This window comes from Gekko japonicus, unplaced genomic scaffold (genome assembly GCF_001447785.1).
Source record: "Gekko japonicus isolate JY-2015 unplaced genomic scaffold, Gekko_japonicus_V1.1 scaffold21, whole genome shotgun sequence".
Taxonomy (NCBI): Eukaryota; Metazoa; Chordata; class Lepidosauria; order Squamata; family Gekkonidae; genus Gekko; species Gekko japonicus.
The window spans coordinates 1,592,250-1,608,290 of NW_015173122.1; the positions used below are offsets into that span (position 1 = coordinate 1,592,250).

Here is a 16,041-nt window from a genome sequence, read left to right on the forward strand (position 1 = left end):
CAGGGGGGCAGGTGGACCTGTTGTCTGGAGCTCAGCTGCAATGCCAGGAGACCCCCCCAGGCCCCACCTGGAGGTTGGTAACCCTCCCCGAAGGCCCCCTCTCCGCTCCCAGGGGCTCGCAAGCCGGCGGCTCCTGCTCACCTGCTGCCCGGGGGTATCCCCGGAGCCGCTCCCGTTGACACAGCCCCCGCCCCCGCTGCGGGTGCCGTTGGCCAGCCGGGTCCAGAGGTACTGGGTGAGCAGCGGGCTCTGCAGGCCCAGCGCCAGCGTGGCCAGCAGCAGCACCGGCTCCACGGCCTGCAGCCGCGCGCAGCCGGGCGCGGAGGAGGGCGGCGCCGGGACCCCCTCCTCGGGATCGGGAGGGTCTCCCGAAGGCAGCTCGGCCATGGCTCGGGCCGGCGGGCGACAGAGCGGCCACGGCGGCGGCGGCGGCGGCGCCCCAACTCGACGCGACGCCAGGGCGAGGGGGCGGTCCTTGGCGAGGCGAGAGCCGGCTGGCTTCCTTCCTTCCTGGTTGTGCCTGCCCCGGCGGCGGTCCTGTGTATGGGCTTGCACGGTTAGGATCAGTGTTCCCTCTAAGCTGAGTTAGTGTGAGCTAGCTCACAGTCTTTTAGCCTCTGGCTCACACATTTTTGTCTTAGCTCAGGAAGGAGGGCTCCAGAGCAAACCAATTTATGCAGTAGCCAAATCACCTGCTCGCAACTTTAATGCCAGTAGCTCACAAAGCAGAATTTTTGCTCACAGGACTCCACAGCTTAGAGGGAGCATTGGTCAGGATGCAGAAACCGGAGGGGGAAGAAGAGACAGAGACGTTTCGGAGCACGGTGGGGGAGAGAACCCCCAAAGTTCTGCCGCCCCTTTGCCTTGTTGGCGCCTTTCTGGAAAGACGGTCCCGGAAGCGTAGCAGACCCCCCCCCCTCCCCGGGCAACCCTGCGCAGAGTTTCGCCTTCCGAAGTTCATCGAGGCCAAGGGCCAGTTCTACTTAGCGCGACTGCCCCGGTTGGGTGCACAGTCCTGGGTGCCAAGCTGAACGCACCAAGGAGGGCTACTTGGAGGAGGGATGCTGGGGGATCCCCGGGAATTGCAGCTCATCTGCAGACTACAGAGAACAGTCTCCCTGGAGAAAAGGGGTGCTTTGGAGGGTGGACTCTGTGGCACTGGGCCCCACTGAGGCCCCGGTCCTCCCCAGGCTCCACCCGCAAACCTCCAGGAGTTTCCCAACCTGCGTCTGTCAAACTTACCTCCCCCATCCCCTGCTGGTGGCCGAGGGGGACCTGGCAACCCTACGTGGGACAGACACCTCCCCCCCCTAAGAGTGGTGTTTGCCACCGGGAGAGGGGTGTAGCAGCTGCAGATGGGGCTTTCATATGGCAGGCTCCCGCTGCACCACGTGGCCTTTTTTGCTTTTGTTCCTTTTAAATTGACCATTGACTAACGCTTTGACAAGGTGTGTAACAGGTTGTCCGAATTTCCAGCTTTTATTTAAACATGAAATATATAAGGGGGAAGACATAGAGACTCACTGACAAACTATTGAAATAGATTGTTACAACCGTATCAAACAAGTATAGGCTGCGGTCACACGGAACATTAGCCACGCTACAGAGACGGAAGATAGGTGGATTTTCCGGGTGATCACACCACCACATCTGGGAAGCGTAGAGCTCCCGTGCCGAACGCAAGGCTTCCCGCCGAAGATGTGGGGTAAACCGTGGGGCAAGGGCGGGCGCCTGATCGCGTTTCCGGTGGAATCCCGTGGCATCCAGCGCCCGCCCATGTCTCGTCGCGAACAGGTTTTTTTCCCAAGTCTCCACAGGATGCAGACAAGCACCCAACGGCGCATGCGCACAGAGGCCCCCTCCCACTGCAGCCAAGCTTGCCGCCTCTGGAGGGTCGCTATGGCCACTGTCGCGCAGGCATGTAGAGCGGCTGTGACGAGGGGGCCCACCTCCTCCTCCATTGGCTATGCCTCGGAGCTCTGTTGGGGTCCGGAAGCATCTGTCACCCTCTCCGGTAAGCCCACCACCCACCCAGATACGATTGCTCAGTCATGCGTATGCACAAACTTCAGGTTTTTTAAAGAATCCATCCCGTTTGCCACGGAAGTGGCGCCTAACGATTGCTGGTGTGATCGCGCCGCACCGCTTCTTTGCCGCGCTGCAGGATCGTCGTGTGATCGGCACCTGCCCCCTAACCATGGGACCTCGAGGGGACGTCTGATCGTGCAACTGCACGTTATTTTCCTCTGGGGCAAACAGCCACGCTCCCCCCCTGCATTTTCCTGCCCGTATGACCGGGGCCATAATCTAGCAATCACTGGTTTGACTTGGTGGTGTGGGGAGGAAGAGCAATCCACACTTTCTAATTGCCATGGCAGGCAGAGACAGTTTGATCATTCCAGACAGCTGTTTCGGCACTTGAAATGGTGCAGGAAGAAGAAGAAGAGATTGGATTCATATCCCGCCCTTCACTACCCAAAGGAGTCTCACAGCAGTTTACAATCTCCTTTCCCTTCCCCTCCCCACAGCAGACACCCTGTGAGGTAGGTGGGGCTGAGAGAGCTCTGAGAGAACTGCTCCTGAGAGAACAGCTCTAAGAGAACTATGACTGACCCAAGGTCGCTCCAGCAGCTGCCACTTGGAGGAGTGGGGAATCAAACCTGGTTCTCCCAGATTAGACCCCACGCACTTAACCACTACACTGTGCTGCGGGTAGGGTTGCCAACCTCCAGGTGGTGGCTGGAGATTTCTTGGAGTAGAGCTAATCACCAAGTGTCAGAGATCAGTTCACCTGGAGACAATGGCTGCCTTGAAAGGTGGATTCTATGGCATTATACCCCACTGACGTCTCCACCCTCCTCAGGCTCCACCCCCCAACATCTCCAGGCATTTCCCAACCTGGAGGTGGCAACCCTAGCTACAGGGCCCCGGCAGCATTTTTAAATGACAGCGGTGGTTTTGTGGCGGCCGTGAGGATGCCGTCATGTCTGGTTTGACCCTGAGACACTGGGCAGGCTGGGGCCTTCCTTCAGTACCCGCGCCCTCTTCCCCTGCCCCCCCCCTTTGTGCTAGGCTTAAGAGCAGCCTGATAACGAGTTCCAAAGAATGCCCAAGGTGGCTCTTTGCTTTGTGGCATCTTAATATATCCCCAGGAAGCAAAGTCCCAATCTGTCGGCTGGATCAACGGAACAGAGTCCTCCCATCATTGCACTGAGGAAAAAACAATCAGCAATCGGCCTGCGGTTGCCATGTGCCCCTCTGGCCACAGGTGGGGGATGAGGGGGTAGGCTTGCCAAATTCGGGCTGGGAAACTCCTGGAGATTTGGGGGTGGAGCCTGGGGAGGACAGAGACCTCAGTGGGGTACAAGGCCATAGAGTCCACCCTCCAGAGCATCCATTCTCTCCAGGGCAACCGATCTCTGTAGTCTGGAGATGAGCTATCATTCCAGGGGATCCCCAGGTCCCACCTGGAGGCTGGCATCCCTAAATCTGTGAACATGTCTCCGAAGTGTGCTGTGGGAGCTAGTCCACAATGAGAAATCCTGAAGCATGCCTGTGACGACCCTTTAACTGGGGAGATCTGGTTTTACTTTAAAAGTGTTCCTTTTATTTTATTTTACTTTGGGTACCCGGCTGCAACCAGGAAATTTTAGAAGGCTTTCCAAACCTTTTACTATATTTCTATCACAGGGTAGGTGGATCGAGATTTTAGGCTTTCGAGGAACTATGTGTTTCCTGGGAAGAATTTCTTTAGTACTGGTATCTTAAATAAAAGTAGATTTATTAATATTTCACACACTTTTCTCTCTTACTGACAGGGATCTGGGCATGTAACTTAGTAACACTTTTTTCCTTCAGGCCACATACGGTTACTGTTTCTTTATACTTCAACTTTTCATACCACACACAAGACTTTTCTCTCTCAGACCTTAAAACGAACAAACTGCTTAACTCTTTTACTACACAGAACCAAATTATCCCACACAGGGATGAGTCTCCTTCAACTCCTATACATAGCTTAACTGAACTTCAACTGTCTTCATCCACGATCATAACTCTAACAGTCACTCCAGATAGACATTCCAATCATCCACACAGCATCCATTCCAAAACCCCTCCCCCTCTCTGTCATACCACTTGCCAGTTTCAAGCACTCTAGATTATCACACAGCCAAGCAAACCAAACTTTTAAAGCCACACACACACAGTTAAACATGAAATCATTACAGTGCCCTTAGGTGACACCGCCCCTGCCCATAGAGGTGTGCCTGGCTTCCTCCTCCACTCCATTTGGTATGGCTTTTGGAGATCAAATTTGCTGAGTCTCAAGATGTCGGAGGCTGGGATGCACAAAGGAGGCCTTTCTTGATTCTGGCACACCTGCTGTTGCCAGTTCTGGTCCACTTCGTTTTTGTTGATGTTGATATTGTACTTGTCACACTGTTGACCCGGTGTTCTGTTCTGGGCAAGGAAGAAGGTGATTGGAAGGTGGGGACACTGGAGATATTTTATTTTGCTTTTAATTCCCATAATACAAGTTTATACAAATCATCATAACAAAGGAAGGAATAACATTTAAACTAATTTATCAAAGATAACCTACAGTATGCCCAAATTGGATTAATTTCTAATTTATCTATGGTCCTATCTTTATAATCCACTTGGGAATGTTCCCACAAACTTAATTCTATGTTCCAAAAATATATCATTATACAATTCAGACATCTTTTGTTTTTCTTAGTAAAGGTTCCCTTGCTTGAAAGCCAGTCGAGTCCGACTCTAGGGTTGCGGTGCTCATATCCGTTTCAAAGCCGAAGAGCCAGCGCTGTCCGAAGACGTTTCCGTGGTCATGTGGCCGGCATGACTAAACACCAAGGCGCAGGGAATGCTGTTACCTTCCCACCGAAGTGGTACCTATTTTGTTGTTCAGTCGCACAGTCGAGTCTGACTCTTCGCGACCCCATGGACCAGCTCCCGCCAGGCCCCCTAGGTACCTATTTATCTACTTGCAATTTCTTGTTCCGAACTGCTAGGTTGGCTTTTTTTCTTTACCCCCCCCCCCCGGTAACCTCAAATTAATTTTTTCAATTGGTATTAATTATTACTTGTCAATTTATTTCTTTACACTTCTAATGTATGATTTTATTATGTAACTATTACAATTAAAGGAAAGCCAGAATTACTGCTGAACACTAAAAAATTTTATCTTCTAAAGACTGTTCCCTTGTCATGGACAGATCACTGCTTGCTGGGGCTTATCATTGTGCAATGGAGAAATCTCTCACCAGTTGCCAGTCTGTTCCATTGGAAAGATGGGTGCCATCAGCTTGGACCATCTCTTTCCCAAAATTAATGCCCTCCTGAATCCATAGTTTCTGAAACAGATTGCTGCCACTGGAGAAACTCCTGGCCTCTTGACCCTGAACAAATAGTTGTGTAGTGTTCCCCCCCCCCCAGATCTTGCCCAAAAATTCTGACTGTAAAACATGCAAAGTGCCTTTTAAACTAAGGGGATGACTTGTGTGTAGAAGCTCTCAGGACATTGGTGCTACTTTACACAGAGCTCCCCCAGAGGTGGATCGGGAGCAAAGGAGAATCGACAAAGATTCAGAACAAAGTTTGAGTCCAGTGGCACCTTTAAGACCAACAATGTTTAATTCTGTACACAAAAGCAGAATTTAACACTGCACGCGAAAGCTTATACTCAGAATTAAACTGTGTTGGTCTTAAAGGTGCCACTGGAATCAAACTTTGTCCTGTTGCTTCAGACCAACACTGCTTCCCACCTGAATCTATCTCAAGAAGTATGCATGCACGCAAAAGCTTATACCCAGAATTAAATGGTGTTAGTCTTAAAGGTGCCACTGGAATCAAACTTCATTCTATTGCTTCAAACCAACACGGTTACTCACCTGAATCTATCTCAAGAAGTATGCATGCACGCAAAAGCTTATACCCAGAATTAAATGGTGTTAGTCTTAAAGGTGCCACTGGACTCAAACTTTGTTCTGCTGCTTCAGACTAACATGGCTACCCACTTGAATCCAGCAGAGATTCCATTTTACTTGGGGAAGGGGAGCAGGTCCATACAAGCACTGGTGTTCTTATCAGCTGATCAGCTTTAAAAAAAATCCTGTTGTTCTTCCGTTTTCATAAGAACTGATAACGGCCGTGACTCTTATTGGCTTGCGATTTCCAGTTATGGCTCATAAAGTGTCGGGATGAGTTCACTGGGCAAAGGAGGGGTGTGTGTTTTGCTTGGTTTTGCTGACCCTGTGCCAAGATCCCTGAGGAACATGAAGCACCTGTCCGCTGGCCCCCGGTACACGTCTGCAAGGTTTAGGTCCCTCCTCCCTGGGCAATGACCGGAATCCACTGCTGCATATCGCTCCATGTCAGCATCATAAACATTGCAGCTTTGGAGGCCCCGGAGAGATGGTGGCAGCCCCTACCCTGGCCCAAATGTCTGCACAAGCACAAACTGGCTGGCTGGGGGGAAGGACAGAGACGGAGTGAGTCTGTTTCTGGTCTCAGGGGTGGGGGTGGGGGGCATCTGGTAGAACCAGGCACTGCTCAGCAGTGGCTCCAGTGCTTCCTGGGGGCTAGGTCCCAAGAGGTGGTGCTGTTCTTCTCCAGGATTTTTTTCTCAGGGCTCCATCCTGCCTTCCAGTTTGGTGTAGTGGTTAAGTGCGCGGACTCTAATCTGGGAGAACCGGGTTTGATTCCCCACTCCTCCACTTGCACCTGGCTGGATGGCCTTGGGCAAGCCGTAGCTCTGATAAGAGCTGTTCTTGAAAAAGAGCAGTTTCTGTCAGAGCTCTCTACCTCACAGGGTGTCTGTTGTGGGGAGGGGAAGGGAAAGGAGTTTGTAAGCCGCTCTGAGACTCCTTTGGGTAGTGAAGGGCAGGTTATAAACCCAATCTCTTCTTCTTCCACCCCGGAGGATCCCAAATTCAATCCCTAGCATCTCTCATGAAAGACCTGTCTCTGCCAGAAAGCCATCGATCCGCATGGACCAGACACTCTCCCTCTTTATGCTCTTAAGGATGACATGAAATTGCCAGGTGTCAAGCTGAGTTTAGTTTCTTTGGCATTTCACTTCGCTGCTTGCCATGATAAAGTCACAGAGGCCTGGCCATCGGAGACGTGGTCATCGCTCTGCTGATGACGTCTTGCTCTCTTATCGATGGGAGAAAATGGCAGGGAAAAGGTTGAGCATCCCCCCCCCCCCCGTCCTGGGAGACATCTAATGCTTTGCATTAGGGGGGAAAAATACCACAAGCATGTGAGCTGGCCTCACCCTGAAGGGTGCTGTGTCAATAGACCGTCCTGTGCTGCCAGTCAGCTCAATGGTGGCCTTGAGCCAAAGGCAGGAAAGTCCAGCCAGCTCCAAACAGTGTGTGCAAGGGACTTTCCGGGGCATGCGGAAGAATATTTTTTCTTTGTCCCCATTTGCCAAAGACAATGAGGGACCAACCGAGTCATAGTTCACCAGGAGGAGGTTTCGCACGCATGCCATGCCCCCCACCCCCGTCTAGCAGGCACAGTCTGTATTCTGTGGCACTCGTCCCTGGTGGGAAATCACTGTTCCTTTCTTGCTTGGGGTGGGGATTGGAGGGAGGAGTCCGTGGGTCCACTCCGGGATGTGCTGCAGGGATCACTGTTCACTCTTTGCCCCCTTCCTCTGAGAGGTGGGATCTGAGTCCTAGGGCTGCCAGGTCCAGACTGGGAAACTCCTGGAGGTTTGGGGATGGAGCCCAGGAAGGACAGGGACCTCAGTGAGGTACAATGCTATGGAGTCCACCCTGCAAAACATCCATTCTCTCAGGGGAACTGAAAAGTACGCAGACGGAGAGTGATTTCAGCAAAGCGTACTTTATTCGATCAGGAAGAAGACAGCTTTGGCCGGCTCGCAGGCTGACTTATATTCCCCCAGAAACTGCCACCCAAAACACCCCCCCACTTCCCAATAGGTTATTTACGGTGGCCAAGAGTCCCATTGGCTTCTCAGCCAGGAACCTAGCCCCCTGATTGGAGCGGGCTAGGATCCGCATAGTCCATTGTCTCTTGGAGCGAAGCTCGACGGTTGTCCCTGGACATGTCTGGACTTGTCAGGACTTGATACACTACAGGAACCGATCTCTGTAGTCCGGAGATGAGCTGTAATTCCCGGGGATCCCCAGGTCCCACCTGGAGGCTGGCATCCCTAGAGACTGGAAGCATCTTAGCACACATGTTTATCAGTGTGTATGCCTGACTGCTAATGCTTTAGCACAGAGGTGTCGAACTCATTTCTCACAAGGGCCAGATCTCGCATAAATGTCACTTTGTTGGGCCAGGCCATGTGTGCCCGGTACGAGAGACATAAACTGCAAAAAGGACAGCAGCTGGTAAGCTCTGAGTTGGTGTATCCTCGTTGCAAGGCCCCATGGGCTGGGAGGGGGATGCAAAGGAAAACCATATGGGCAGGCTAGAGAGCCAGCGGTGCAGCACTGGGCAGACGCTCCCATGCTGCTTGACTGCTGTAGATGAGGTTGTTCCCCCATGCCGAAGCCACAATCAGAGTGGCTCCGCCCATTTCGCCTCGAGCAGTCCTCCTGTTCCCTCCCTTGCACTAGTTGCTCGCGGGCCACATAAGAGCCCTGGGCGGGCCGGTTCTGGCCCCCGGGCCTTATGTTTGACACTCCTGCTCTAGCAAGTGCCCAACCTGCCATCTTTCCCACTGGAGGATAGCATATTATGGTCTTGGAGTGGCCTTTCTCTACAGCCTGGGGTTAAAGCACACCCTGGTGGGAGTGGGGGACTCTGGCAAAGGAAGGGTCACATTTCTCAGAGGGCACACTTTGTTAACAGACGTTTCTGGCCCCAACCCAACAGGAAGTGGGCATGTGGGGGATTGGGCAGAGGCTGGAGCTTGGGCTCTCTCTGGGGATCTGATGAGAGAGGTGGTGGATCTGCTGTAAGTTGGGCTGCCAGCTCCAGGTTGGGAAGTCCCTAGAGACTTTTTTCAGGGGGGGGGGTTGGGGGGGGGGGGAGCTCGCAAGGGGGGAGGAGGAGGAGGTTGGATTTATACCCCTCCATTACCAGAAGGAGTCTCAGAGCGGCTTACAATCTCCTTTCCCTTCCCCTCCCCACAACAGACACCCTGTGAGGTTGGTGGGGTTGAGAGAGCTCTTTTGAGGATTGCTCTTGAGAGAACAGCTCTGAAAGAGCTTGTAACTGACCCAAGGTCACACCAGCTGCCTGCATGTGAAGAAGTGGGGATTGATTCCCCACTCCTCCACATGCAGGTATTGATTTGATACCCGGTTCTCCCAGATAAGAGTCAACGTGCCTAACCACTCCACCAAACTGCCTCTGTAGATTCCACCTTCCAATGCTCCTATTTTCACCAGGGGAACTGATGTCTGTTGTCTGGAGATCCACTGTAATTCCAGGAAATCTCCCACCCTGCCTTGAGCCTGGCAACCTGAGGCCTGCAAGCATTCGCCTAGAGCGGGCCAGCCCTTAGGGGCACCAAACTGCACCCGGCCCCCCCACCAAAAGCCCTGCATGCATCTAGTCCCTGACCGGGGGACCACCGCCTCTGCTGCCTCTTTCACCCCAAGTACGGCGCCCAGAAGCGGGCGGGGAAGGAAGCGAGGAGGGAGGGAGGCCCCCCCCCACTGTGCTCGGGGCCTGTCCTCAAGCGCAGGTGGCCTGCAGGGCGGGGAGGAGGTGGATGGCGCCGCCTGAAGGGCCCAGCGGCAGGGCGGCTCAGGTAGGTGTGCGTGGTGCATAGAGGGGGCTGGAGCAGACCCACCGCCGCTTCCTCCTCCAAGACAGGCCTGCTCGGACCGGACGACTCCTCCACGCCGCCCTAGGTGAGTTTCCTTGGTGCCGCCCCCGTGGGGAGCGAGGGGATGGGGCACATGTGGTTGGGAGGGTCCTGGTCCCGGGGGCCACCCGATGTGCCCAGCTTAGAAGAGAGATTGGATTTATACCCCGCCCTTCACTACCCAAAGGAGTTTCAGAGCGGCTTACAAACTCCTTTCCCTTCCCCTCCCCACAACAGACACCCTGTGAGGTAGGTAGGGCTGAGAGAACTCTTGACAGAAACTGCTCTTTTTCAAGAACAGCTCTTTTCAGAACTTCGGCTTGCCCAAGGTCATCCAGAGAGGCGTTGCGGTGCGGGGGGGGGGAGACACAAGGTGAGGGGGGGCCCACAAGGCAGCCTCGCCCGGGGGGGGGCGCTAGTTTCGCCTAGGGCGCCGAAAAACCTTGGGCCGGCCCTGCCTGTATGATAAGAGCACCTCTGCATTTGTAATAAGAGCCAAAAGTGCAGTGTGCGTCTCCAAGGTGACTTCCTCCTGGGATGTGGTGGGGTGTGATCCCCAGTGTGGGGAAAGGGGGATTCCAAAGGCACAAGCCAAACGTCTCTGCTGCCCCCAGAGAAAGGTTAGAGCATATGCCATCCCCGTACCCGAACTCAGGGGAGAATGCCACCCTCTCCCCACTCCTTCCTGCCCCAAACGATGGGAAAATGGGCACCGAGCTCCCCAATGCCCCCTACCGCAGTTCCCCGCAGAATCCCTAATCACAATAGGTCAGGGACTGCTGCATCTCTCGCCTTTCCAGGTGGAACAAATGACAGGTATTTGCCTTCTGCAGGTGACAGTTGGCTGTCAACAACACCATAAACTCGTCAGAAAGGAGCATCGAACTGCTGACCTGGCAAGGATTCATCCTTTAATGACCTACTCAGGTGAGGAGGAAGGAGGAAAAACTGCAGAGAACACGTTTTCCTCAGTGGGGCCCTCCTGCTGCTGAGTCAGGAAGAAAGAAGGCCGAGATGAAGACCAAGATGGTGGACGTCTTGCCACACTGGTGGGAGGAGACTGAAGGCAGAGGTAAGGCCTGGTGGGCCAGCCCCGTCTCTCTTGGATCTTGCCAGGCACAGGACTGGCATAGGCGGCCGGAGTGAGCCCCTGTGCCCTCGTCTCCTCAGACTTTGGAGTCTGAGGCAGATGGAGATTCCACGAGGGGCTTTTCACCCTCCTACTAAGAAAGGGCCTCTACACTAGATTCAGAGGCCGATTCGGGGGGGGGGGATCGCGGTTCCCCCGGGCGGGGGGCGGGGCACACGACGAAGCCCCGCCCCCTGCTTCCGGCCGCCTCGCTTCCGGCCCTCATTCAGCCAGGAGGAGGTAGGAGAAGAGGGAGGGTAAGTTGCTTCCTCCCCGCCTCTCCCCACCCCTGCCTGCCTGGGGCCAGGGAGGGCCTTGGCGGGGCTTCCTCACACTCCCGCTGGCCTTGCAGGTCCACGGCCGGGCCCCTGATGTCAGGGGGTGTGGTATATGCTAATGAGCTATGCTAATGAGTTCCCCTAGCTCTTTTTCTATGAAACGACCCCTGACTAGATTAATTTCCTCGGCTCCGTCCAAAGAAGGCAGAGGGGCGCACTGTTTTGAACGTGATGAGACTCCTCCTTTTGGTGGTCGTGGAAAGTGCCATCAAGTTATAGCTGATTTATGGCAACCCTGCAGAGTTTTCAAGGCAAGAGATGTTCAGAGGTGATTTCCCATTGCCTGCCTTTGCACAGTGAACCAGGACTTCCTTGGTGGTCTCCCATCCAAGTACTAACCAGGGTCAACCCAGCTTAGCTTCTGAGAGCTGACAAGATCTGGCCAGCCTGGGCTTTCAAGGTCAGAGGATTCTTCCTGGGCCCCTTGCTGAAGTTCAGGAGTTCACTTCCCTGGATTCCTGATTTGGGAATCATGAGAGTCCAGACAGGTCTGACATTGGTTCAGATGGGCAATGTAGACACCCACACACTACCACATTAATACTAGATATGCCCTGGTGATCTCCAGGACTGACAATAGTCCAGATTTGCTTTTAAAAGCAGATGGAGATATGCAGGGGTCATTTCGTAGAAAAAGAGGTGCAGAAGCTCATTAACATAACTCATTAGCATAACTTATTTGCATATGCCACACCCCCTGAACCCACCGCTCAGGCTCCACTGGACTGTTTTGGATTGCTAGCTATTGGGGGGGGGGGGAAGGGGAAGACGTCCTCGCAGAGGAGGGAGAGCTTGTACCTGAATAAAACTTGGTCTTAAAGGTGCCACTACAGTGTTTTGGGCCGGGGAGGCGGGGGGGCCCTCTGCAACTTACCTGGCTGCTTCTTGCTCTGACTGAGGGCTGCTGGGAGCAGGGGGTGGGGCTTGTTGCATGTGCCCACCCCCTGGGCTTTTTACTGCTGGAGCTCCGCTCCTGTGCACTCCTGCAGGAAATGACCCCTGGAGATATGAGAACCCAATTAGTGTAGTGGTTAGAATACCCTGTCCGATGGGAGTCCTGGCTACAGTAGCACCCCCAAACTACAGCCCTGATCCTTAAGGGGGGGTACAACCCCATCTGGTGGAGGAAGAAGAGGAGGAGGAGGAGAAGAAGAAGAGCTGGATTTATACCCTGCCCTTCACTCGGAGTCACAGAGTGGTTTACAATCTCCTTCCCTTCCTCTCCCCACAACAGACACCCTCTGTACCGGTTTACTACATTACGTTCAAATAACAGAAGCCATTCATTTTAGAAAGGTAATGTGAAATGGACCCCTGTGGGGTAGGTGGGGCTGAGAGAGCTCTGAGAGAACTGCTTTTGAGGGAACAGCTCTGAGAGAACTGTGACTGACCCAAGGTCACCCAGCTGGCTGCATGTGGAAGAGTGGGTAATTGAGCCTGGTCCTCTAGATTAGAGTCTGCCACTCTTAACCACTATACCTCAGTTGCTGGCTCAATCGTTCCTCCCACCAGCAGCACCTCTTTTTTGACTGGGATCAGCATTATAGGACTCGCCCTGCCAGAGGTTATACTAGCACACCTCTCCATCTGTTGTACGGAGATTGGGGTGGGGTCACCATATTTTCAAATTTGAACCCCAGGCCCTCGGAGAGGCTCACTGTGACCTCCTAAGCTTCCCTTGATTATTCAAACCAAGATCCATCTGGGTCTCAGAGCTATACTGCCTCTGAACACGGAAGCTCTATTTTTCTCAAGAACAGACTTGAGCAACCCCTGTTCAGTGGACTGGGCTGGTCAGAAAGCCAGCAGTAGCAGGCACTGGGGTCTGTCTCCTTTCCAGGGCTGGTTTCCAGCTCTCCACCAGTTCATACCTGGTTGGGGGGTCATTGTGAATAATTCCAGTTCCTTCTCAGAACTTGCCTTTGGACACCAGGGAAAGGGGGCAGGGAGTGGGTGCAGTTGTATCCTGTCCCATTTTGACCTTGTGACCAGGTCTGCCAGGGCATTAGGATTGCCAGTCTTCAGGTGGTGTGGCTGGAGCTTTCCTGGGATTACAACCAGTGTTCCCTCTAAGCTGTGGAGTCTTGTGAGCAAAAAATCTACTTTGTGAGCTACTGGCATTAAAGCTATGAGCAAGTGATTTGGCTGCTGCATAAATCAGTTTGCTCTGGAGCCATCCTTCCTGAGCTAAGACAAAAATGTGTGAGCTGGAGGCTAAAAAACTGTGAGCTAGCTCACACTAACTCAGCTTAGAGGGAACACTGATTTACAACTGATCTCCAGGCGACAGAGATCAATTTAACCTGGAGAAAATGGCTGCTTTGGAAGGTAGACTCTAGGAAGAGAGAAGAAGAGAAGAGATTGGCTTTATACCCCGCCCTTCACTTGGAATCTCAGAGTGGCTTACAATCTCCTTCCCTTCCTCTCCCTACAACAGACACCCTGTGAGCAATGCTCCCTCTAAGCTGTGGAGTTCTGTGAGCAAAAATTCTACTTTGTGAACTACTGACATTAAAGTTGTGAGCAAGCGATTTGGCCACTGCATAAATTAGTTTGCTCTGGAGCATTCCTTCCTGAGGAAAGACAAAAATGTGTGAGCTGGAGGCTAAAACACTGTGAGCTAGCTCACACTAACTTAGTTTAGAGGGAACACTGTGAGGTAGGTGGGACTGAGAGAGCTCTTTCGAGAACTGCTCTTGAGAGAACAGCTCTGAAAGAACTTGTGACTGACCTAAGGCCACACCAGCAGCTGCATTTGGAGGAGTGGGGAATCAAACCCGGTTCTCCCAGATTAGAGTCCACGCTCCTAACCACTTCACCAAACTGAAATGCAAGAGCCTTTATGTGCAGGGAACCTGTGATGACTGAGAAGCTGATAACGTTTGGGAGAAGACCCCACTACAAAGGACCCTAAGCAGGAAGAGGATGCTATCTTAGCTGAATGGTCCCCCAGCAGCTGCATGTGGAGAAGTGGGGGATCAAACCCAGTTCTCCCAGATTAGAGTCTGTGCTCCTAACCACTACACAAAACTGGGACATTATACCCCACTGAAATCCCTCCTTTCCCCAAACCCCACCCTCCTTAGGCTCCAACCCCAACATCTCCAGGTGTTTCCCAACCTGGATCTGGCCACCTAGCAGGTCCATCCATGCAGGTGTGATTGGGTGGCAATGGACTGGTCCATGCCTTTCACCCTCGTCCAGGAACCCCTAGGAGAAAGGTTTTGGCTGTGTGTGAGAAAACAACTGTCCACATGAAGGCCAATGGATGTTGGTAGAAGCCTGGTTCTTGAGAAGGATTGGTCTGCCCTCTTCTGGGTTTAGGGTTGCGGTGCTCATCTCTGTTTCCAAGCCGAAGAGCCAGCGCTGTCCGAAGACGTTTCCGTGGTCATGTGGCCGGCATGACTAAACACCAAGGCGCACGGAATGCTGTTACCTTCCCACTGAAGTGGTACCTATTTATCTACTTGCAATTTCTTGCTTTTGAACTGCTAGGTTGGCAGGAGCCGGAACTAGAGACGGGAGCTCACTCCATCATGCGGCACACTCGGATCTCGAACTGCTGAACTACTGACCTTCCACAGCCTGCAGTTCAGCGTCTTAACCACTTGAGCCACCGCAGCTCCGGGGAGTGGGATACAAAGGTTTTAATACATGGATGAGTTAATGGCCAATGCTTGGCTCCTCCAAGGGCCAGGGGGCTCTCCAGCCAGGTCAGGCCACTCTGTGGAAGTGGTGCTTGGATTGCCAAGCAGGTGTGTCTGAGGCTGATGCCCTGAGAAGGAAATGAGGCTCATCAGTTGGTCTGAAAAGGCGCTGCAGCCTGCAGAAGCTTCTTCACGTTTCAAGGTGGGTCCTTTGAGGATGGAACATCCCCCCCCCCCCGCGCCTGAGCCACAGCCTTGAACGCAAGCCAGCTTCCTGCTCATCTTCTGTCTTGCAGAACAGTGGAGGTTCTTCCCCCTGCAAATAACAGTTCTGTAAAGACTTCCACGTCAGGCTCTCTGGAACGCCAAGCACAGCCAAAGAAAGCAGAGCGATGCAATTCGATCCCCCGCTTTCCGGATTAATTATTACAGATTTTTATGGCTTGATGGCCTTATGTAATGTGTGTGTTTCACATAATCTCCCAATAATCAGCAGATAACTGCTCCAAATGAGAGCACGTTGCTGAGTTCAGCAGCCTGGTTCAGTAGCCTGGTGTGCAGAACCATCTCTAGCAGCCGCCTGGTATTGGCTTGGACCCTGGTGCGAATCCTGAGCCTTGAACAACCAGAATTAACCCAGCAAACCTATCTATCTATCTATCTATCTATCTATCTATCTTGTTATTACGCCCTCCCCAAAGTAGGCTCAGGGCAGATCAAAACAAGCAGAGTCAAAGACTCATTTCAATAAAATTACATGACATTAAAAACATTAAAACAGTAAAATTCAGAGGTAGAGGCAAATTATATAAAAAGTCTGCTAGGGTCATATAGGTGGAATCAATGAGCACTTCAGTAGATTGGGAACTAGAGCAGGGAGGCCAACTAAAACGGATGCTCCCCACCTCACCCGAAGGCCTGGTGGAACACCTCTATTTTACAGGCTCTGTGGAATGATCCTGCAAGGTCCCCTGACCTCCAGTGTATGTGTATGTTATGTGGAAAATGTAATAAAACCCTGCCCCTTTGGGGGCAGTTAGAAAGAAAGAAAGAAAGAAAGCTAATGCAATCTTAGGATGCATTAACAGAAGTATTGTGTCCAGATCAAGG

General features: G+C 52.8%; 1 protein-coding gene across 1 annotated transcript in view; it reads right to left on the reverse strand.

Moving 5' to 3' along the window:
• SLC46A1 (solute carrier family 46 (folate transporter), member 1) overlaps positions 1 to 431 on the reverse strand; it is an 8,869-nt gene extending 8,438 nt beyond the window's left edge. Inside the window, exon 1 of the mRNA XM_015421882.1 lies at positions 142 to 431. Within this exon, the coding sequence (XP_015277368.1) occupies positions 142 to 387 (246 nt within the window). The 5' untranslated portion in view covers positions 388 to 431. The remainder of the gene's footprint in view (positions 1 to 141) is intronic.
• Between the last annotated feature and the right edge of the window lie 15,610 nt (positions 432 to 16,041).